This window comes from Polypterus senegalus, chromosome 9 (genome assembly GCF_016835505.1).
Source record: "Polypterus senegalus isolate Bchr_013 chromosome 9, ASM1683550v1, whole genome shotgun sequence".
Classification (NCBI taxonomy): Eukaryota; Metazoa; Chordata; class Cladistia; order Polypteriformes; family Polypteridae; genus Polypterus; species Polypterus senegalus.
This window is the reverse complement of record NC_053162.1, coordinates 69263518-69287491: the sequence shown is the minus strand read 5'-3', so window position 1 is coordinate 69287491 and position 23974 is coordinate 69263518. Positions and strand designations below refer to the sequence as shown.

General features: G+C 39.3%; 1 protein-coding gene across 3 annotated transcripts in view; it reads left to right on the top strand.

Annotated features, from left to right (window-relative positions):
* Window positions 1–8459: 8459 nt before the first annotated feature.
* Window positions 8460–23974, top strand: part of LOC120535390 (adhesion G-protein coupled receptor G6-like) — a 56365-nt gene continuing 40850 nt past the window's right edge. The window contains exons 1-2 of one of the 3 annotated variants that reach the window (XM_039763208.1): window positions 8460–8537; window positions 18075–18169. In XM_039763208.1, coding sequence (XP_039619142.1) covers window positions 18100–18169 — 70 coding nt within the window. In that variant the 5' untranslated portion in view covers window positions 8460–8537; window positions 18075–18099. Of the gene's footprint in view, window positions 8538–8559; window positions 8652–18074; window positions 18170–23974 lie in introns of those variants that run through there. The other 2 variants (XM_039763206.1, XM_039763207.1) reach the window with 2 other exon arrangements.

Here is a 23974-nt window from a genome sequence, read left to right as displayed (position 1 = left end):
TCTGCGGGAGGCAGAAGATAAACCCGAAGGCGATGGCGCGCTCTCGTTCAGGCAAACGAGTAACCCGAAGGACTTCCGCATTACGGGTGCCGGCGAGGGACATGGGTCGTACCACGAAGGATTCCAGAAAGGTGACGCTCCGTGTCCAGCTGTTTGTGACTTCGCCCAAGAAAAGACGGACTTGATTTTTCCGAAGGGGAAAGGGGAGGTGAGCAAAGCACCGCTCAACCCACAAGAAGTTAAGGAGGGCCGGGAAATGGCTGGTCGATCTGACGACAAATTAATACAGGCAGATCGCAGCCCGCCAAAGATGGCGGCCCGGTCCTCGTCCAAAGAGAAGTCCAAGTCCCAGGCTCCCTTGCGGAATCCGTCAGAGCACGTGCCAGAAGCGGGCGTGCTCATTGGCTCCCGGCAGGCAGAGAAGACAGATGAGGAAGTAAGTCTTATGCCGGTCGAAATAAATAATATTGACTTGCGGGAACTCGAGCGCTTGATCGAGCCCGTAAAGAGTGTTTTACAGGTCCTGACGACCATTGAGAAGATCGTCGGGGAATTGGGAGCGGCAGCCAAAGCGCCGTTGGAGAAGCTGAGGGATTACGTGCAGCGATTTGGTGGGGAGCCTCCCATATATCATGATGTGGCGGTACAGGTATGTGAAACCCGTACCGTATATAAAACAAGAGGGACGCAGTGTAAACCGGGCCCGCTTTTAATAAATAGCGGGTGCCAATACACGGCGTGCCCTACAAGAGAGGCTGGTACGATAACCGAGTGGCCGGCGGAAGGGCTAATCGATCCGGGGCAGCTAGACAGTGCTGACTCCCGGAGCGAGGCAGCCCTAAAGACGCCGCCACCGGTAATTTATAAAGTAAAAGGGGTGCAGACAGTAAAGGGTCTCTCTTCATCTAGTAGAGACTCAGACTGTGGACAAGCCCCAGATCAAGCAGGAGATCCCGAAAATAAAACGGGGGTCTCCTGACAAAGAAAGAGAGAAAGCACCATTAGAGGCGGCAGGGGTTTCACTCCCAGCAAAACAAGGGGCGGACCTAACATTTCCTAATTGTTTTCAGTCCCGCAGGGGGAGAATACCAGGAGGACGGAGGCAGTGCTACGGGTGCCGAAGGTTGGGCCACATTTGGCGATACTGTCCTTGGAGAGAGGGGGACAAGATATCGAATTGGAATAATATTCCCCCTAGGTTCTCCAGGGACCAAGATATTCGGATTAATCAAGGCTCAACCGGAATGTCCTCTTGGAGTAGGACTTCCCTCTCGGGGCAGGCCGCTCCGAATCTTTATAATTCGTCGCTGGGGATACTGTGGAGGATGGCCGGCTGTTTATCCCGGCCAATACCCCCAAGCCGCCAGGTGGAGCCCTCCTTGCAGCATGGAGGTTCCCAGAAGACCAGCAGGGCATCATGGACAATGGAGTTTTTATGCACCGCCCTGCTGGATGCCATGGGGGCCACGAGAGGGAGCTGCAGGGAGGACCGAAGAGTTCTTTGTGCCCTATGACCCGGAAGTTCGTCATAGGAAGAGCGAGGCTTCCGGGTTGAAAAGAAAAGGACTATTTACCCTGACCCGGAAGGAATAAGGACTTGTGGACTGTTGGGCAGGAACACCTCCGGGTCAGGGAGTATAAAAGGACTGTGGGAGCTCCCAGACGGTGAGCTGAGTTGGGAGGCAGGGTGGCTAAGCGTCTGGGAGTAGAGGATTGTGATTTATTGGTTTATTGTTTGTTATTGAGTATTGTGGAGAGGAGCGTGCTTTGTGCACATAATTATTATAATAAATAATTATTTGGACTTTTATCTGGTGTCTGACGTGTGGTCCGAGGGTACAAGGGTGCGAGAAAACCCGTAATCTGTCACAATATGTACTCACTAACCTCATTAAGAACTTGAGGGTAAATATTATCTAGTCCTGGTGATTTCTTTGATTTCAGCCTATTTAATCTGAGCATTACTTCTCCCTCTACAATTTCCAAATCCCTCAGTACCTTCTTGCTAGTCCCATTTACTGCTAAGCAGTTATCTATTTCTAGACTACAGAAAAATGCTAGTTTAGAACATCTGCTATTTCAATGTCTGTATTTTTTAATTCTCCTTTACTATTCCTGATGCACCTCCCCTCCTCCTTGACTGTTCTTTTTCTACTAAAATACTGAAAGAATCTCTTAGGGTCGTATTTCGCCTTATCTTCTATATTCCTCTCCAACTGTCTTTTAACCTCCCTAATATCCATCTTAATGGCTGCCCTCATGTTCTCATACACCTTATAATTCACTTTGGAGTTATTAGTCTTATATGCCTTATACAGCGTTTTTTTTCCTTTGCAGCTTCTTTTTTAACTCTTTAATAACCCACTGTAGAGTTTTTTTTAAAGTTCCTATTAATTCCATATTTAGGTATTGTGACAATGATGGCAATATACCAGTGCTTAACACGACACAGGCAGACACGGGAGGCAAACTTATAAAAACAAAGAGGCCTTTTATTTTTCTTCGCTCATGTGGAACGTCTTCCCCGTCTCCATGAGCCCACAACACAGTACAAAGCACAAATCACCTCTAAACAATACTTCACTTTCTCCTTCCTTCTCCTCCTCTCTTCTCAGGCAAGCTTAGTACCCCTACTCCTGACTCTGGCTCCCGGAGTGGTGGCTGCTGGCTCCTTTTATAGTCCACCTGGAAGTGCTCCAAGTGTTTGATGACCTACAGTATTTCCAGCTTCACTTCCAGGTGTGGTGGAGGAACCGTCCACACAGGCTCAGGAACCACTGCAGCACCCTCTGGTGGCATCCCCGGATCCCAACAGGGTTGTAGAGAACTCCATCTCCAATGGAGCCATGCGGGAATCCGAGGCACCACTGCCACCCATGGGGTCTGCCATCTAGCGTCTCGCGGGATTTACTGTTCTGTCCATGCTTGCTCCCCCTGTCCCCTCAGTGAAGAGGTGTCCCAGCCGGACAAAGACCACAGCCGTCTGTGACAGTATGTACCTGTCCTGCATTACATGTAAAACATATTTAAACCTGTTTCACTGCTCCTCGACTGTCTCTCTCCACAATTAAAGGCTTATCCCAGTCTATCTTCCTTAGACTTTGCCGCATCTCCTCAAAATTTGCCCTACTAAATTTAAACTTAACAGTTTTACAATACAATAAATTTTTATATAGCCCAAATTCACACAAGAAGTGCCACAATGGGCTGTAACAGGCCTTGCCTTTTGACAACCTCCCAGCCTTGAGGCTCTAAGAAGACAAGGAAAAACTTCCAAAATAAACCCTTGTAGGGAAAAAAAAGGAAGAAAACTTGGGAAAGGCGATTCAAAGAGAGACCCCTTCCCGGGTAGGTTGGGTGCGCAGTAGGTGTCAGAAAAAGGGGGTAAACACAATACAATAAACAGAACACAAGTAATCTTCAAGACACTGGTGTAATAGAAATATTATAAATATATAGCAGAATTCGAACGGTAGATTATATCACATAATACAATTTGCATCCACACTCTTACAAAACAATGAGAACTGTATTATATTATGATCATTTGATCCTAATGGTTCAGTCACCCCTACACCTTCAATCCTATCCTGATTACTACAAAACTCTCTTGATTATTATAAAAATGCCTAACATCATCGGTGTGACTGTGTAAAGGCTGGTGTGCATTTCCGCTTTGGATGAAAACAGTGTTTAGTGTGTAGTTCCTTGAGGTAAAACTTTTTCTGGTTTACAAATTTCTTTGTCAATTCGGTCAATGATTATTGATTAACGTTCTTGGTTTGGTGAACGACTGGTTTGACTTTTTGGTGACAAATCCTGCTTGAATTTCTGACCACATTTCATCTGATGCTTTTAATTTTAACGTTTCACTGTCTCATTCTGAGGCAGAAAAGTGACCTTCAGACATACACAGCCAAAAACATGCACACTCCACACACACACACACTGCCAAGAACAACCCATTTCCTTTAACAACTTCTGTCATAAGTATCACTGTATTACAGAGGAGTGCAGGACACTACCGCAGCAAAGGTGTAGAAGGTGTAGCAGTGAGATGTGCCCTAAGGGAATGTAATGAGTCATCTGGAAAGAATGCATTGGAAAGTTCCTGCATGACTATGAAGTTCGGTGGATCCAATCTTCAACTAAGCCCAGAGACACAACTGATTGGAAATCCCTTTGCAAACCCTCTACACTATATGGTATAGGAGGGCTGGATTAACTAGGTAAGCAAATATCTCAGAGTTGATGACTGCACTGTGGCTGTCATTATGGTCTAGTTATAACTGGTGACTTCTTCTTAGAAGCAGCAAATTTATCAGGCAACGGGATTTGGCCATGGAGGGCGGAGAGGCAGAGCTTAGACCTTAGCAGGCTTGTTGTGTTCTTTGTGGATGAGAGGTGAAGTAAAGGACAGTTAAACTGCTGAGTAAATGCCCTTTGTATCCTTCGTGTCTTTTTTACCTCAGATCCCAAGACAGGCAGATGTTACTTTCTCATGTGGCAATGTCTCAAAGGAATCATTGTGATTTGACTGAAATATGCACAACAGGCATTTGTGTGAAAAGCAGAACTAACAGAACAAATGCAGCACTTTAGTCTACTTAATTTCTGATAAAAGCAAGAACATCTGTATGGTTATTGACCCCTTTCTCAAATTTCTTTATCCTCAGTTTACCCATAGATTTTAAGTATGAATGATAGCCTGCCAACAAATGAAGTAACTTACTGATTATTATCCATCCATCCATTTTCCAAATCTGTTATAATCTGAGCAGGGATGCGGGGAAGTTGGAGCATATGGAAATATAATGCACAAAGCAGGAACAATCACACTGGTACACCTGGAGGAAACCCACATGGACACAGGGATAACATGCAAATGCAGGGAGGATCCAGGAAATCAACCCTGGCCTTCTTGCTACAAGTCAGCACTGCTACGACTGCACCACCATCTCATTCTTTTTCATCTTCATCTTTTCCCATTTCTGTGTGTGGCCAATGTGCTTCATCAACCCTCTCCATACAACCTGGTCCTGCACATCCTTGCCAATCAAGCCCTTTTCCTTCAGATCTTCTTTAATTTTATCTTTCCATCCCCACTTTCACCTCCCTCACTCTCGCTTCCCCTGAACTTCTATTCTCATCACTTCTCTTCCCATGTATCCATTGTCGCGCCTCAACATGTACCACCTCAACCTGCTTTCCTGTATCTCTCCCACAATGCCGCCCTGATTATTGTGAAGAAGGATATTCAGTTTTGTGTATAGTATGTACTCATTCATATCACATTAAACATTAAACAAATTTGCTTCAGTTTGTTTTTTAGCATTAAATGGAAATCGTCAACATTTCATGAAAACCAGCCAAAAAAACATAAATGTAAATGCTACACCATTTGTCATTACCACATTACAGAGAGCTGAGTAATGTCTCCACACTTAAAAGCTTATCCCAGTCTATCCTCTTTAGACTTTGCCGCATCTACTCAGAATTTACCCTACCAAAGTTACACTTGACAGTTTTAGTATTTGCATCCGCAGTCTTTACAAAACACTGAGAACTGTATTATATTATGATCATGTGACCTTAATAATAATACCTTAATTATATCCTGATTACCACAAAACTATCTTGATTATTACAAAAATGCATAACATCATCAGAGTGACCATGTAAAGGCTGGTGTGCATTTCAGTTTGGATAAAAACAGCGTTTAATGTGTAGATAAAACTTTTTCTGGATAACAAACTTCATTATCAGTTCGGTCTCTTGATTGACGTTCTTGGTTTGGTGACAGATCGGTTTGACATTTTGGTGACAACTCCTGCTTGTATTTCTGAAAAATATGAAAGGATGTCACAGTTCTATATGGAAAAATAACACTTAGACAAACCCTTGTTTGACAGGGGATTTGGTGAAGTGAAAATGTTTTCTATTTTTATTTTGCGTCCTGCAGGTACACTTCATCTCTTGTGTCTGCTCAAATTAGAGTTAGATAGTTTTTTTGCCTGTGGATTTGCGTTGAAGAGGAAGGCCATTACAGCAAGCAGTGGAAGTAACTTGAAGTAAGACGGCCTACAATTATTTAATCTTTTTTCCTACTACAGTATTTCCTTTCTTGCTCGCCTTTCTATCTGAATGCATAAGAACAAATTCTTGACCCTTGCTTTATCATTTTCCTGCTCCCTCTGTTATCTTATCTCTCTCTGCTATGTCCTTTGTGACCTTTTTTATCCTTCATACTAAAAGTGTTTTTGTAATTGAGGGTGCAAATCATTTTTTACACTGTATTAAAAAAGTACAAACACTTCTGTCTGTGAGGCTGTAACTTGCATAACATGGGAACAAAATGACCTGGACAAATTCAGCTTTCAGGAACGTTTATTTGATTCATTACTAAATTTTTTTCAGTTGCTCTCGAACCAGCAACCTAAGGCTACATCCACGCTATTATGTTTTCATTTAAAAATGGCAGGTAACACTTGTGGTTGGTCGGCCAGTCATCAAACATTCACCACGTCCTCTCAGTTGTGGGAAGCAGATCGTAGATATGTGATACAGTATCTGCCAAATAACAGAAAGAGTACACAACATGTGTTTCACCCTTTTTGGGGCTCGTCAGGTGTATACACTTTGGTATCCCCTTACGGGATCGACCCTCAGATGTCAGTACTGAGGGGAAGCCTCTGACGCCCCACCATGGCAACTGGTTCACTTATTTGGCATTGGGAAGAGCGGAGTATTACGTTCTTTTTAAGTCTGAATCTCAGTCTGATTATTAGGTGGTTACCTACCAGGTAATGTTTGTGGTTGGTCGGCCTTTCGGCAAACATTTGCTACATCCTTTCAGTTGCAAGAAGCAGATCATAGATATGTGACACAGTATCTGCCAAATAATACAAAGAGTACACAACAGTGGTTTCACCCTTATTACACACGTGTGCATAGGGGACAGCAGAAGGCCTCTTGAGACTGTAATTCTACCAGCACACCAGAAGTTGCCACTGTATCTTAACACCTATAGCTCTTCCTCCCTCTTTAGACTGAATGTTTGATGGTAGAACATCTTTGATGTCACATCCTGTGTCTGATCACCAGGCCCCGCCTCTTCCTGCCGGGAGGACTGAAAACCGGAATCTCCATCATTTTTGCCAGTTCTATCCTGAACTCATGTCTGAAAAGACCTCTTAACTATTATTTGACAATTTCTTCTATTCTCTTATTGCAATACAGGGTTACCGGGTTGGTACCCAACTCTTTATTGTTGGCAATACAGGGTTACCAGGTTGGTATCCAACTGTTTATTGTTGGTAATACAGGGTTACCAGGTTGGTACCCAACTCTTTATTGTTGGCAATACAGGGTTACCAGGTTGGTATCCAACTGTTTATTGTTGGTAATACAGGGTTACCAGGTTGGTACCCAACTCTTTATTGTTGGCAATACAGGGTTACCAGGTTGGTATCCAACTGTTTATTGTTGGCAATACAGGGTTACCAGGTTGCTATCCAACTCTTTATTGCTGTCCTTTGATTCTCTTACAACACATTTTCCTTGATTTATCCCTCTGCTCCACAGTTTAAAATAAAAACAATCACAAACATTTCAGATGTGATTAAAGTGCACATTGCAGACTTTAATTTAAGGGTAGTCGCATACGTTTTGTTGACACCATATAGAAATGACAACACGTTTTCTGCACATGCCTCAAATGAACTTCCACACAGTTTCCTTTATACTTGAATGTTATCACTACTTAGCTTTGCTGTTATCTTTTTAATAACTTTCATCATTGGCAATGCCTGACTACTTCATTTCAAGAAAAGAGAATTGCTGTGGTGTCTTATACCAGCATTTGACCCCATCATCACTATCAAAACTGGTGGTGTGGCTAACTGATCTGCAAGTCACATTGGTCACATTGGCACATAACACATGGGACATCCCAACTTTAAGTCCTCTGGTACTGATGTCTGGATTATTATAACTGATTTTATTTAACCCCAAAGAAGCAAAACATCACAGAAAAGGCTTTGGTTTAGAAGCCAATGCATTGGTAGAAGTTTGCCTTATTTGTCTTTGAGAGAATATCACGTGTGGACCTTAATTTTCTATTTCTTTTTTTTTACTGGTGCAACAGAACATCTGTACAGTACGTCAACAAATCTGTTTGAATCAAAGGGCAAATGGGATTAAAAATTGTGAGAAGAGCTAGGGAAGTCATATATGGTGGGTCAAAATTTTGGAAGGCTGATATTTTACCAGCATTTGCATTAAAACAACAAGCTGGTCTATGTGAAAGAGCTGTTTGTTATTTCCAATTGTGATATATTTGCGAATGATGCTGGCTTTCAAACTATGACCTATACCAGTTTTGCATAGGTGTATTTGCAGGATTTATCTCTAAATAATTATCTAGACTCCAAGGAGAAGACAAGCACAATGAAACAAAGAAGATGTCAGTGTACTTCCTCATCTTGAATTTAAATTGCAAATTGGAAAACACGGACAGAGAAAGACAAGTGTTCAAGGTAATAGCTGCTCACTGTTTGTGCATTTGCTGACTTAGAAACAGTTCAATTGGGGAAATTAAAGAATTGTCATTGGGACGTCAACTGCCAAGGTACCAAGGCCTTAAGAACATGGTTTGACAACTTTACTTTCTATGAATTGTGCTTTTATTTGCCATGATGTTTTTTTCTTGGATTTTAACAAATCATTGTGTGTTGTATGGGGATAGAGCTAAAAAGGTTTAAATTACAGTATTTGTTGAAAATCTAAATTAAAAATAATATTCAGCTTTTTCCTGTTGTTCAACATCGCAAAATAATACGCACATATTCTTTTAATGGGTTAATTGTTGAGTTGTGTGCCCTGTGTTGGTTCCTGCAGACCCCTGTGACCCTGTAGTTAGGATATAGCGGGTTGTATAATGGATGGATGGATTGAATTGTTGAGTTGTTCTCTTGTTCAAAAATGTAATTTGTTTTTCACTTCATTTGAATGACAGTTGCACCGGGAAGTATTTTTTAATATATTAGATGGAGAATACCATTATAATCGTCAAATAAACTTTGCAATTAATTGCTTGGCTGCATAGTGGAACAGTAGGTAGTATTGCTGCCTCTCACATCCAAGGATCTGAATTCAAGTTCTGGTAACTGTCTGTACAGAGTTGTGCATTGTCTGTGTCATCATGGATAGACTCTGGGGACTCGGTCTTCTAGGAACCTTTATTTTTGAGGTTCATCAATATGGATGGATAGGTGGATGGCTGGGTGATTAGTTAATGAGCAATATTGTGGTACAGTGATTAGTGCTGCTCCTCATGACTTCAGGAACCTGGAGTGCTTAATCTATATCTTTTTTTGCCCTTGTTGTTCTATGGCTTCTTTTGAGAAATCTTCAGCTTCCTCCAGTTTCACAAAAACACAATTTTAAGATTTTATGTGTCTCTAAATTGCGAGTTTGTTGCAGATGGGCTGAAACCCCAGTCCAGGATTTGTTCTTTTTTGTGATTTGTCGAAAGTTGTCAAGTCTGGCTGGGGCTCTCTGCAGAAATCTAGGGGATAAAGCAGGATATGTAAATGGATGGATGGATAATCATTTGTTGATATTAACTTGATTCTTGTCTAATTACAATACCAGAGTGATTTTTCTCCCTATGAACAAAGAGACACTAAAGTAGTTATTTATTAAAGTAACCTGATTATTCCATTTTAAGGCTACAGGAATATAATGAATCTGTTAAGCAAATGCTTTCTAAATAATTCTTTTAAAATAAATGATATATACATTCTTGATACATGTGAATAGCAAGAATATATAACATTCCAGACCATTGCTATTCTAATTCAGGTTCATTGGAAGCCTGATCACGTGATGGAAATAACTCTGACTGGGGCACACCTAAGCACACATCCACAGTGCTTCATGAGGGCTCATTTTGAATCGTGTTTATACTTTTTATTATTGTCAGTATAACTGCTTTATCTCTTCTCCACTTATGATCTGTATTAAGCATATTTGAATCAATTTATTATTTTTTTAATTTAGCAGACATTTTCGTTCATAGAAACATCCTATAAGCTATAACAACCGTTGACAGCTTTCACAGCATTTTTAAAATGTAGACTCATATCCTATGTGTTATTCCAAAAGTGTACATCCATTGCAACATCCGCCTAGCTTTGAAGTAATATGTAGAACACACTAGATGTTTAAAAAAGTAGCATGAGCATCAGCAAGTAGTGTGATGTCTGCAGTGGGCACTCCCTGTGCTGAAGAACTGCGAAGTAAAGGAATTTAATTAACGTGACTTTGGCTCAACTGCCAAGGCCAGTTGCTGTCAGTGCACATTTTATACTTTGGCCCTAACCCTATTTTATTTGGTACTTTAATTTCTTTTCACATTCTGTTGATCTGTTAACTGGTTATTCTAATTTGGCCAAGTTAGGGTTAATTTTGCAAACAAAAAAAGAAAAACAATGAAAACAGATTCATGGTGCAAAATATAATGCAAACAGGTGCAAGGCCTTGATTCAGTCCTTTGTCACAACATATTACATCCATCTATTCCATTCCATTTTCTTAACCTATTTATCCGAGGCAGCTTTCTTAAAACAAGACAAAACCAACCACTCAGTGCCAATGCCTCATATGTATGAGAGTTGCACATAGAGAGCAGGAACCAAGAGGGCATCAATGTTCATAAGTGGTTTCAGGAATCATTTAAAAAATGTTAGTGGAAATAATACAGGAACAAGAAGATTTAGTAAAAATACAGTAAAATTTTTGACTCCTTTTCTTTCTATAAATAGGAAAACATTAAAAGTCACAATGATGAAAGCACACACAGAAAATTGTGTTTAACTCACAGGCTGGTACGTTTCTCACAATATCACGGACAGGTCACGGCCTTAGCCGCATATTCTGATAGAGGAGAGAGGCCAGTATTGTGCAGAGCAGTTTACATATGCTAAAGAAAATAATAAAATAATATAAAAATGCAATGGCACACACAGTTGTGTTCTATAGTGAAGGAAGCAGAAAAGCTAGTGTTTTATAGAGAAGTACATCAGCAGTACAATACAATTCCCTCGATCCATTCTGCATGTTTCAGACATTGAGAAAGACAGGACATATCACATAGTTAATCAGTTTTTAAGCAGCAAAATGACAAAAAAGCATTATACGTTAAGAATATATTAGCAATCAGCTCTACAATAAAGACAAGAACTAGGTGTGGATTTTTTAAAGAAAAAAAACATACTGTACAATCATGCTCAGAAATTTACATACCCTGGAAGAATTTGTGAAATATTGTCCCATTGTTTGAAAAATACAAGTAATCTTGCGGAAAGCTTTCTTTTATAATTAAGAAGTGTGCTCAAGCGAAGCAATTTATTACCAAATTTTTAAATCATAATGATAACTGAAATCACCCAAATGGAACCGATCAAAACTTTACATACCCTTGAATGTTGGGGCTGATAATATACACACAAGTTGACACACACAGGTTCAAATTAAGGGTAATTAAGGGAGAGTGTCCATGCCTGTAACCTCTTTGACTGGAATCAGTGTGTATAAATAGTCAATTTAAATTCATGCAGAGCTGCACTGACTTTGCTGGATATCGAGCCATGGGGAAAGCAAAAGAACTGTCAACGGGCCTGTGAGAAAAGGTTGTTGAATTCTATAAATCAGGAAAAGTATATAAAAAGATATCCAGAGATCTGAAAATGCCTGTGAGTAGTGTTAAGAAAGTTAGGGCATCTGTTATTACAAAGCCACAGTCAGGTAGACCAACCAGGATTTCAGCCACAACTGCTAGGATTATTTGTTGAGATGCCAAGAAAAACTCACAAGCCTCTTTAGGTGAAATACAATAAGGAGGTACTTGAACGAAATGGGCTGCATGGTTGAGTTGCAAGAAAAAAGCCTTTATTTGTGCCAGCGCCCTAAAGCAGCTCAATATCAATATGCCAAGCAATATCTAGACAAGCCTGAAAAGTTCTGGAACAAAGTCCTTTGGAGTGATGAGACGAAAACTGAACTTTATGGTCATAACCATAAACACTATGTTTGTAGAGGACGCAACAAGGCCCATGACAAAAAAGTACTCCAACCCTACTGTGAAGCAAAGAAGTGGATCTCTGATGTTCTGGGGGTGTGTGATCTGCAGCAGCAGAGGTAACTTAATGAAAATTGATGACAAGATGAATGCAGCATGTCACCGGAAAATATTGGAGGAAAACTTGCATTCATTGGTGCGCATGGGACGCACTTGGATATTCCAACACGACAATGATCCAAAACACAAGACCAGGGTATTTCTTCAGTGACTACAGCAGAATTACGTGAAGGTGCTGGAGTGGCCATCACTGTCTCCTGACCTTAATATTATTGAGTCACTTTGGTGAGATCTCAAACGTGCAGTTCATGCAAGACAACCCAAGAATTTACGGGACCTGGAGACTTTTTGCCAAGAAGAATGGGCAGCTCTGCCACCTGAGAAAATCAAGGGCGTCATCCACAACTATCCCAAAAGACTGCTTGCCATCATTGATGCTAATGGGGGCAATACGCAGTATCAAGAACTAAGGGTATGCAAACTTTTGAACAGGGACCATCTCATTATTTTCCTTATGGCTATTATATGTTTAATGGCTGTGCTCTTCTGTGATGCCTTATAGTTTAATTTGGATTCCATTAAAAGTAAATGAAATGTTTTAAATTTTGAAATGTTTTGCATGATTAGTCATCTTTTATTTAAAGTATGGCATAAATCTTAAAAATTCTGTCAAGGTATGTAAACTTATGAGCACAAATATATGTGATTGCATGCTTATACACTATATACTCAATACACTTATGTACACATACATACTCAACACAGTCAGAGTTAACGTATGCTTGGTCAATTTTTCTTTTCTCCAATTAGCTGTTGCTTATGGCACCTGGGGCACAACTGTTCAATGGGGTAAAGTGTATGGTTATGTAGCTCAATTTTTGAATTAGCCATTCCTTAAACCATTAGAACAATTATATCAGGAATAGACAATTCAACCCAACAGACTCTTCCATCCCGTTCACCTAGATTCTCCAAAAATAACACCAAGCCAAGATCCTAATGTCCTTAAAGTCCAATGGTAAAGGAAATACCCAAATAATTTACTTCTGAAAGGTAAAAATAAACAAGCTAAAATGCACTCTAGTGTCTACTTAAGTAAAAGTAAGAAAGTATTTGCTTGAAAATATCCTAAAAGTAGTAAAGTAAAAGTACTTGTTTATTGTATTCCCTGATTCAGAAATAATATGGAGTGAGGTGTGCCTCCTGATATTACAGGTTGTTGTACCATTGTAATTAAGAAAATGCAGATTGTGCTACAGACAAAGCTGTATTAAGACCTCCATGGACCCCAAGCTCAAAAGGACCCCCCCATTATGAGCACTGAGAAAAAAAAACTCCAAAACTTTGCATCGAACCAATTTGATCCTTTTTTATTCATTACAGTGTCAGCACCCAAATAAATTTAGCAAGTGGGTCATTGGATTTTCATGGGGGCCGGGGATGATGCGTACTTACAGTTCCAATAAAGTCTCTTTGATTCATAGCAGATATGCCTGAGAGTGCATAAGCAACAGGTATAAGGTGTAAGACAGCTGCAAACAGGCCTTTGTCATACAGATTTTAACGCTACAAGTTCACATGGCATCACACATACAGTCTACAGTACTGTAAAATCATGAAATAAAACAAAATAGAAAATATAAAAACAAAATGTTCAGCCTACCACTGCATGATATTATAATAAGCTGTTAATACTTTAGGTACTAATAATACTAATAGGTTGTAAAATGCACCAGGCTGATGCGCGATATGTCTTAGTATAAAGACAGATGTTAAACCACTGAACTTACCTTTTGAAGAGGTGAACTTGAAGAGTCCATAAACTCAACTTCAGCTGAAGCCATATCCTCAAAATCTCTCTTTAAATTTTCCTTTCTTTGTACTACTGGGCTCTGGCTTTGAATGAGACACACACAGTCAGCAAGGGATGGGTGAACAAGTGTATTAAAAACAATCAAAAGCAAAACAGTGTCCAAATAAATAGTGTGGTGTTCAGTTCCAGGTGTATAAATAAATAATCTATTTTAAAAGAGTGCTTCTGTGGAGATTAAAACTATCAATTAATTAAATCCAAAACAAAATCTATAAAAAAATGAGCTGCATAAATCCATAAAAACATGGGCATATAACAAAAATGTAAATGTCTTTCTTTCCCTTCAAGCATAATTTCTCACATGAATATTACTAAAATAGAAAAGTGGGAGACGAATGTTTTGTTAAAACAATCCTCTGTTTATTCATATTCCAAATCTGTTTATTCAGAGCAGGGTCATGGGGAAGTAGTGGGTGGTTTATCACTCTCGGACAAACTTGGATAATTTTACCACAGTTCTGTGGCGACCCATCACAAACATGTCCGCGACTCATAGCTTAGGAAACATTGCTCTAGTGAAAGAGGCTGAGGCATCATGGATTTGTTTTAGCACTCCTGAGCAGCTCTACTGAATCAAATTGTTTGTGCTTATAAATTGATTCAAATGATTCACTGAATAGAGTCCTTTAATAAGAACAAGCCGTTCATGTGACTGTAAAGTGTAACTTATTGCCATGTAAAACAGTAGAAAGTTGAGATGTTTGATATAAAACATAGTCGTGTAAAAGTGTCCACAGCTAAATCTACTTAAGTACAGATAAGTGAAAAATGCAATTGTACTTTGTTCACTTTCCACCACTGTTATTGACCTACTCCATGTGTCTACCTTCTAACATTTGTATGAAAAAGCCTTTAACAAAGTTTCCAACTGTGTCTTTGTGTACTTGCTGAAGACTTTATTTTAAAGTATCAGCTGGAATCCACCATGCTAATTCCTTTCATAATTTTAAACGTTTTGATCTTGTCAAGTTTTAGTCTTGGTTTGCTTAAATTGAAATTGAATTTCTTCTCATCGCTCATACCTCTTTGTCCCAGTATCAGACTAATTGCTCTTTTCTGGACTTTCTCTAGCACTGCTATGTCTTTTCTTGTAAGAATGAAGTCCAAACCTGTGCACAGCACTCCAGGTGATGCCCCACTAGTGCTTTATAGAACTAAATTAGTGTCATAGTATCAAACAAACATGATGTTTATGTTGCAGAACTGGAAGGAAATTCGGATTGTCTCAAATGCATTTTTTGGTTGTCTGTTTACACTTAATTTCTGTGCGACCTACATCCTTAAACTGCATTTACAATGGCAATAAGCTAAACTGACAGGCACACACACACACACACAAATGAACATAAGCCCAGAAAAGTCAGAATTCAAAATCATCCTAAAGTTGCTGGCATGAGAGGTTCTGTGCAAACCTACAAAATACAATTTGTCCTCAGCTTCCTCTCTGGCTTCATTGGGATTTGAATCTTATCATCACCGAGCCCAAGAAAGTTGTGTGCCTTCCAAGACTTAATGTTGGCAGGGCATCTTATTAAAATATTAACTCATCTGTCATCATTTGCTTTCCTAAAGAGGCTGAGTTGTGTTTCATATGCATAAAAATGATGGGGCAAATCATGTCTCTCACCTATACAAAGGCAAGAAATAAACAGCCATCAAGATTTAACATTGGTTGTATCCCACGGTCAATTGAGAGTTATGATGATAATCAATCTGAAGGTGATAATTCACACTTAAAAAAAGTCAAAAAATGCCTAAATACTTCAAAATAGAACTAAGTTCTACACATTTAAAAAAAAGCCCTCAAATCTGAAGAACAGAGAGATTCTTCTTCTTCTTCTTTCCCTTCATCTTCGGTGTGGGATCAGTGCGCTTATTCAACCTTCTCCATATAGCTCGGTCCCGCAGCTCCTCCCCAGTCAAGCCCTCTTCCTTTAAATCTTCTTTTACTTTATCCATTCTCCTCCACTTTAGCCTCCTTTCCTCTTTTTTCTTCCCCTGTATTTCCCATCTTTCTTTTGCCCACATATTCATTGTCTGTCCTCATCACATGTCCATACCATTTCAGCCTTCTTTCCTGTACTTTCTTAGATGTCTCTCCCAATTTTGATAAACTTCTGATGGTCTCTGTCCTTTTTATTTGTTTTTTGGTAACTCCACACATCCATCTCAACATTCTCATTTGGAACTGCCAAAACCCCCTTTTCTAAAATAACAAAAATCTATTATTCATATTTAATTGTAGATATTTCTAAATACAAACAAAATTTGTAAAAAATATCCAGAAATTCAAATGTAAAGAACTCAAAATTTAAAAAAAAAACACACACAAACCTATACTCATAAAAATACTGTATATTATATGTTTATATATTTGTATATCAATGCAAAATAATTCTGAACAGTTCAAAAGATAAATAAACAAGAAATTGGACTAAAGAAAGGCCAAGGTGCACAATCCAAAATACAAAATTAAAGTCAAATTCCAAAAACAAGAAACATCAAATTTAAAAAAAAAAAAAAAACACCAACCAGAAAGAGGGGAACCGCAAGGGGAGCTGAAGCAACACAATGCGAGTTTGCTGGTTTAGTGCTCTCAAATAGGCCGCAGCCAGCAGTCCTGTAAGGTGCACGTCTGGCATTCCTGGCCACAACAAATTATTACAGTTTCAGATTTGTGTTGTAAGAATAATCCTAGTGTATATTTTGCAATTCTTTGTTGAAAACAATATTAGTTTTAACCAATCTTTTGGAGACACCATCCATCCAGCTCCATTTTGGATTTATAAAATTTTGGTGGTACTTTATTCTCATAAATAAGATCTGCAAGAGAGCTTTGTGTGATGCTATCATAGCCACATCTATTTCCGATTAAGATACAGCAGTGGCTAAGTTTTGGATTTAAAAATACACAAATCTCTGTGAACGGAAGTGATTCAAACAACAGACTTTTCTAGATAACCAGTATTGTGCTTGCTTCTTTGACTCCTTATATTTGCCCTACATTTTAAACTTTGATGATCTATTTTCTGTTTCTATTCTGGTTTTCACCACTGCCCATTTCCTGACCTCGTAGTTTTGCCACTAAAGGCTCCATTTCCTACTCACAATAAGAATGAAGGTCCATCTTTTCAGATATGCTTTGTTATAATTTAATTAAATAAAAGAAAGAAACAAACTTTTTTATTATTTCAAAAAATTAAGTCATTTACAAAAAATTGATAAAAATAAAAAAAACTAAAAACAGGAGCAGAGCTCTGGCAAAAACAAAACACTGAAAAAGTACCAGACATTACTACCTGACCAAAATGTATAAAAAAAAAAGTAAAAATCTAATTAATTATATAAAGTTTCTGCTGTGCATCTGAAGCTATTGAAATATGCAGATGAAGGGCTCTAAGAACCCTGTAGTGGAAATGTGGTTTTGGAAAGTGTATGACTGGAAAGACAAAGCAGAATAGACAGACATCCTTTTGTATTCATCATTTGAAAAATGTAAAGAAATCAGTTACTTGAAGAGCCAACAAAAGCTATTATTCCTCCTGAAATTAAGCAGCATCACGAAAGCCTACCAGTAATATTAAGCTATTTGATACTTGCAATCTGAATGTAAGTGTAAAAGGAAAGCAGCTCTCTATTACCCAGTTTTATAACCTGCGTATTTCAGTTCAGTGTTAAGAAGAACCAGAGTCTGTCCAGGCAGCATCAAGACCAAGATATATTCCAACACAGGGCACTCACTTACACATCCACATCTACTCAAACTGGGCCATTTAAGAGTTTATTATTAGTAGTAGTAGCGGTATTTTGTTACAGTGCAGCACCTTGACACCTAATGTGTTTGATTTTAAAAATGTCTCCATTTCTGATTCACTATGTTATCCTGGGCTTGTCACTTAAGATGCCAGTGCTCTATTTGCGAAAAAACAACAATTATAACTATGTCTACTAGTCTAGAACATTGTGATGTTGTTCACTATAGGAAAATGCTATATACCATAAAGGGCCCCTGTATATTATTATCATTACTGCTACTGTTTTATTTGTTTGTCTTCACAGAATTAAACCTAAGAGTTGATTCAGAATGCTTAGGATAAATCTAGTGAAGCTCACCATTATCTTATTCCCTGCCCTCTTTGTGCTGAAAATTGGAGGTAAGGTATTGCTTTCTCTTTGTGTAATAATATATGTGTATTTCTGTCTGGCATAAAACTAAATACCTTTGGTGAAATATATGAAAGGAAGTGTGCATTAAGACTGAAAAGGGGATAACCTGGTTCAATATTTCTTCTAGGTGACAAAAAGGAAAGCTCAAATTTAAGTACTAGACCAGGGCTATTCAATTACAAATTCAGTTGGGCCAGATTGTCAAACTACGAAGGTTAGCTGGAATAGTCATTTTAGCGGCAAAGCAGCTCGTAATGACAAATTTTAAAACCAACATAAACAAATTTATTGAAAAACATAAGGTTTATTCGTTGTTTCTCTTTTAACTTTGGTCAGTTTGCAGAGCAAAAGGTGCATACAAAAAGGGCTGAATTAACAGAATCTGAGGTAGCTCCTATTTTTTCCACTTACAAAAGAAACTGACCTAGGCTACATATCTGACCTATCTGATCACAAAGTGCATAAAACAAAATAGTGCACAGTAGTAGGCTATTAGAAATAACATTGTTTCCTTTTGAAACAAAATAAACAACTTGCACACATTTGACCCAGGAACATCTCAAAGTGCATAAAATAAAAAGTGCACAGTATTCACAACTATAACAACATTGAGGGAACATATTTTAAATCACCATGTGTGATTAGGCATGCCTCTGTTACGCATCCCACATTATATTGATGTATTGTAGGCTACAGTTACCCTGCTGATTTAGTGGGAGAAGTGACATTTTTTGTTTTGAACGAGAGCAGTGACTTTAGGCTCGTAAGTTGTCAATGCAATTCGAAGGCATTGGTGGAGAGTATGGTCAGTCAGGGAGCAACGAGAGTTGCTTTTTATGGAGTTCATGTGTGAAAAACTTGACTCACATGTATATGTTGATCCAAACATACTGAGCATGACGATCGCTACTTTCTTAATGTTAGGGAACTGATGTGCGTTGACATCAGTCCAAAACATTGCAGGCCCGTTAGTGGAAAGCTGCTGTGCCATGGTTACAGATGACTGCATGTCAACAAGTTCGAGTGTTCGTCAATGGGAGGGACCAGTTTCTTAGCTCTGGCGGATAAGTCCCCTTCTATTGCAACAGTGAACGGGTCTCTGACAAAAACGGCCAACTCTGTGGGCAGATCAAGTCCATCCAATCGACCAGCAAAGTTATTTTTCAAAATCGCAATGAAATCTGTCATCACATCCGTGATTTGTTTGGGGGATGAGATGCAGATTTGTGCGGAGTGTCGGAAAATGCAGCATTCGGCCTGTGCTCAAATCATTTGCGAAAAGGTCCAGTTTAACTTGGAATGCGCGCATCTGTTCCACAAGGTCGATGACAGTTTTGTCTCTGCCTTGTAGTCCCAAATTGAGATCGTTCAGGTGTTTGAATATGTCGCTCAGAAAGCAGGCATCGGCCATGAAGTTGTCGTCCAGTATGCGAATCAGGTGCGTTTCTGCCTTTTTTTGCTTGCTGCCGCGTAGGAAAATTATGATCTCTTCTCTGAGACCGCAGAAACGCTCCAGTGCTTTGCCTTTGGACAGCCATCTCACGTCATTATGCAAAAGAAGGTCGTGGTGCTCAGCAGACATTTCTGACAGCAGCATGCGGAATAAGCGGTGTTGGAGGCTTGATGTGGAGCGAATAAAATTAATTATAGCCATAACGCTGTCCATTGTCGTTTTGAGCGCCCCGCTTAGTTTTGCGCACAACACCGCCTGATGCACAATGCAGTGTAAGGAGATCAACTGAGGTGCAACAGCGGACCAACGTGCTGCCAAACCATTCACTTTCCCTGTCATGGACGGAGCCCCATCTGTCACAAGTGTAACAGGTGTCTGGTCACACTTTCAGGTAATCTAACTAGACACCATCCAAATATCCGACTACGCCACCCAGTTTTATTAAGAGACTGGGAACTCCTGAAATTTACCAATGATAGCACACAGGTTTCTTTAAATTGGGCGGTGAGTAAACACACAATGAAAGACACAACAGCAATTTCAGGAAGTAACTTCTATTACACTAGACAATAATAAGTACATGAAAAAGATAAATGAACATAAACCAAATCTAACAGTATCATGAAGAAAATTTCTTATCTTAGAAAGGAAAGCCCCCAGTCCACACTCTAAAAGTCCATTAAAAACATGAATTGGATGATACAACCTGTAGTGGTGCAAAGTCCTCTTTGTTCTCAGTGTTACCCCAACACTTAATTGTTCAACTGTCCACGGATGCACTCTGTTCACCGGACACTTGTTTCCAAGAGAATCGTGGAATCCCTGTTGGTGTCTCTTCGCTGTTCCTTTTTTTGTCCACTCTGGGCTCCTTGTATTGCTGTGAATTAGGCACGCCTTATTTCTTGTCTGCCAGCTTTGCTCGGTCCTTTCATGCGGCTTCCCTCTCTCGCTGGACCCACAACTGGCGTCTCCTTGTAGAGCTGTCTCTTCCTCCCTGGAAGTATTGCCGTCCTTGTGCCTCACGTCGTGCCAGCCACGTACCCTTGTCAGCCTGCGAGCCTCTGTGCTCTGTCCGGGTGTCTTGGCAGCGTTCTCAGTGGACCGTCCCCTCCTCTTGCCTTCTCCTGGCCAGAGCTTAAATCTCCTTCAGTCCCTGCAATTATCAGTTCTGCAAAACCAGATTAAACAAGTGGCACAGCTAAATTTCCTGGGTTTAACAAATAATGAAAACACGAGTTAACAAAATGTATTGTTACCAACCATTAATGAGTACAGATCTGCTGTTTAGAAACCAATATTGTCAAAAATGTTAATTGCCAAGTCAGGTAAATACAGAAATCCTCCAAGGCAAGACTTCAAAGCGGCGACTCCTTTGCAAGACAACTAATACTTACAAAAACAATCCTGACACAACCAGTAACTGGATTATCCAGGAAATTGAAAAACAAGGTCCCCTTCTGACACAAGCATGCACACACGCTTCATTATGGAGGAATATTTCGGACAAAATGAAATAAATAAATAAATAAATAAATGCGTAAATAAATAAAAGTACTGTGAAATGTGAGCATAAATAAATAAATGTGTCATGAAATGACAGCCTTAATAAGTAAATATGTCATGAAATGACAAAAGAGACAAATGAGAAATGATGCTACCTCCAAAATGTCGGACTGATTCTTTCTTCTGTAAAGCCCCATGCCTTTTAAAATTCTTCTCAGTGTACGCATACTTATTACAAAACCATCCACCTTAGTCAGCAGGAGCAGAATCTCTCCATGTCTGACCCCAAGCATAAAGTAGAATTTGATCAAGTCGTGTAAATGAGCCATCTGACCGTTTCATTTGCAGACGTGCACTCCTCACTGGATAACCAAAAAAGTTTCACGTTATAACATGAAACTTTATCACGTAATTACGTGAAATAGTATCACGTTTTAACGTGATACTATTTGTCATTTTAACGTGATGTTTTCACGTTATAATCTTATATTTTCACGTTATCACATGATACGATTTCTCATTTTAACGTGATGTTTTCACGTTATGATGTAATATTTTCACGTTATAACGTGATAGTGAGCATATTTTTTTTATTATGTCGTGGCAGTAATACGCTTCCGTAATTTATGCTCTCATTTCATGACATATTTATTTATTAAGGCTGTCATTTCATGACACATTTATTTATTTATGCTCACATTTCACAGTACTTTTATTTATTTACGCATTTATTTATTTATTTCATTTTGTCCGAAATATTCCTCCATACTTCATATCCAGACCACTGTCTTTAAAAAAGGCGGAAATTTTCCCAAAGACTATATCGCCAGTTGTGTGTCCTTCTAACGGCAGTAGGCCTAGCAGCTCCTCTCGGAAGCATTTGCCTTTAAAAAAACGGACATATATGCACAACTGAGCAGTATCAGTTTTGTCTGTGGACTCATCTACTGCTATAGACATAGTATCAGCTTTCATCGGGTCTCCTAACAGCGTTTCATACACATCTGCAGCAAGAATTTCAACCCTACGAATGTTTGAAGTGTCTGACAGGGGTAGGTTTTTTATAGCAGATACCACGCTCATTTTAATTTGAGCGTCATTTATCACCTCATCCACGACAGCCAGCATACAGTCCTTGACGGTTTCAGAGTCTGTGAATGGCCTTTTCTTTTTTGCCAGTATCCAGGAAACACGAAGGGATGCTGCAGTTAGGGTTACCACTTTTAATACAAAAAAAATAAGGGACGCATACTGCAGCGGGGGCCAAGCGCAATTTCATTCTCAAATACGGGACGATTCCGTATTTTAAAGGACGGGTGGCAACCCTAGCTGCAGTAGCTCTCTCTTGGGCTGTGAATGACCGCACCATGGTAGCACTGCTCCGGTTGTAAGATGCAATCAAACTCTGCACTTTTGCGCCCTCTCTTGAGATCCCTCTGGAAAATTGGTGCGAAAAGTGTGGTGTTTATCAACATGATGCCTCCGCACATTGTAATCTTTAAATACTCCAGCGCAATCATTACAAATTAAACACATCGGTTTGGCGTTTGGATGTGGCGGTAAAATAAACACGTATTTGTCAGTCCAGGCAGGGTTAAACTTACGGTTTTCATTGGCAATTTTACGTTTCAGTGTTGAGAAAGACATATTGATAGTAATCTAAGCTACTATCGGTACGCTCTGCATTGTTTGCGTGTTGCAGGCTACGTAATTTGCGTAGGAATGCGCGTTTTTGGCGGGACCATAGACATAAATACTTTATATTTATATTAATATACTATATATTTATATTAATATAATATATATACTAAATTATATTATATTATAATATATATTATAACAATTTATGAATAATATATATTAATTTATTATCTATGGGTGGAACCACGGGCTGGGCCACTCGGAGGTTGATTTTGGGCCGCATGTGGCCCGCGGGCCGCCAATTGAATAGCCCTGTACTAGACTGTCAACAGTGGCATTGAGCAGATGCTTGGAATTCCTTTTACCAAAAAGACTAGGGACCTCATGTATAAATGGTACAAACGCACAAAAATATTGCATATACCTGTTTCCATGCAAACTTCAAGATGTTTAAAAGCTAAACTTGCTGTAAAGCCACGCATATTCTCACGGCAGCACAATCCATTGTGTACACACGTTTTCTCCTCAGGCTGCACCCAACGTCAAAGCAGTGTTACTGTTCCTGTGCAGTTTCGCTTTCTTTTTTAGATTCACAACCCTGACGTGGCTTTATCAAATACACTGCAATTAATTGCATATTGTTTATAAATTTAAGGCATCTGATTGTACTGATTGTAATCAATCTGTAATAATATAATGGTCCATGGAATGGCCAAACTATTCCAAATACCACAGCTGATTTAGTGTTGTTTCTCTCAGAGCACCACTCAGAGTATTTTAACTCACTGTATCTGAGTGTGAAATCACAGCTGTACAGCAGCTGATCAGAAAGCTCTATGGTGGAGAGGATTATCGGGATACAGCATCTACCATGGAGAACATTTATAACACACGCTGCCTTGGCCATGCACACAGTCTATTTCAACTTCTACCATTCAGCAAATGCTTCAGAGCCTTTTATTTTGGGACATCACAGTTCAGAAACAGTTTTATCCCAAGAGCTCTAAATGTACTCAATCAGTTCATCAAAGTGCTCCTGGTAGAATGGTTTGTACTTGTAAGTTTACTTGACTGTAAATTTGCAAAACAGTTTGTAATATTGTACAACCTGAGCCACTTTATGAACCATTTGCACTATGTATGCTATATGTACACGTATATTGTACTTATGCTTTCATATTGTATATTTTTCATT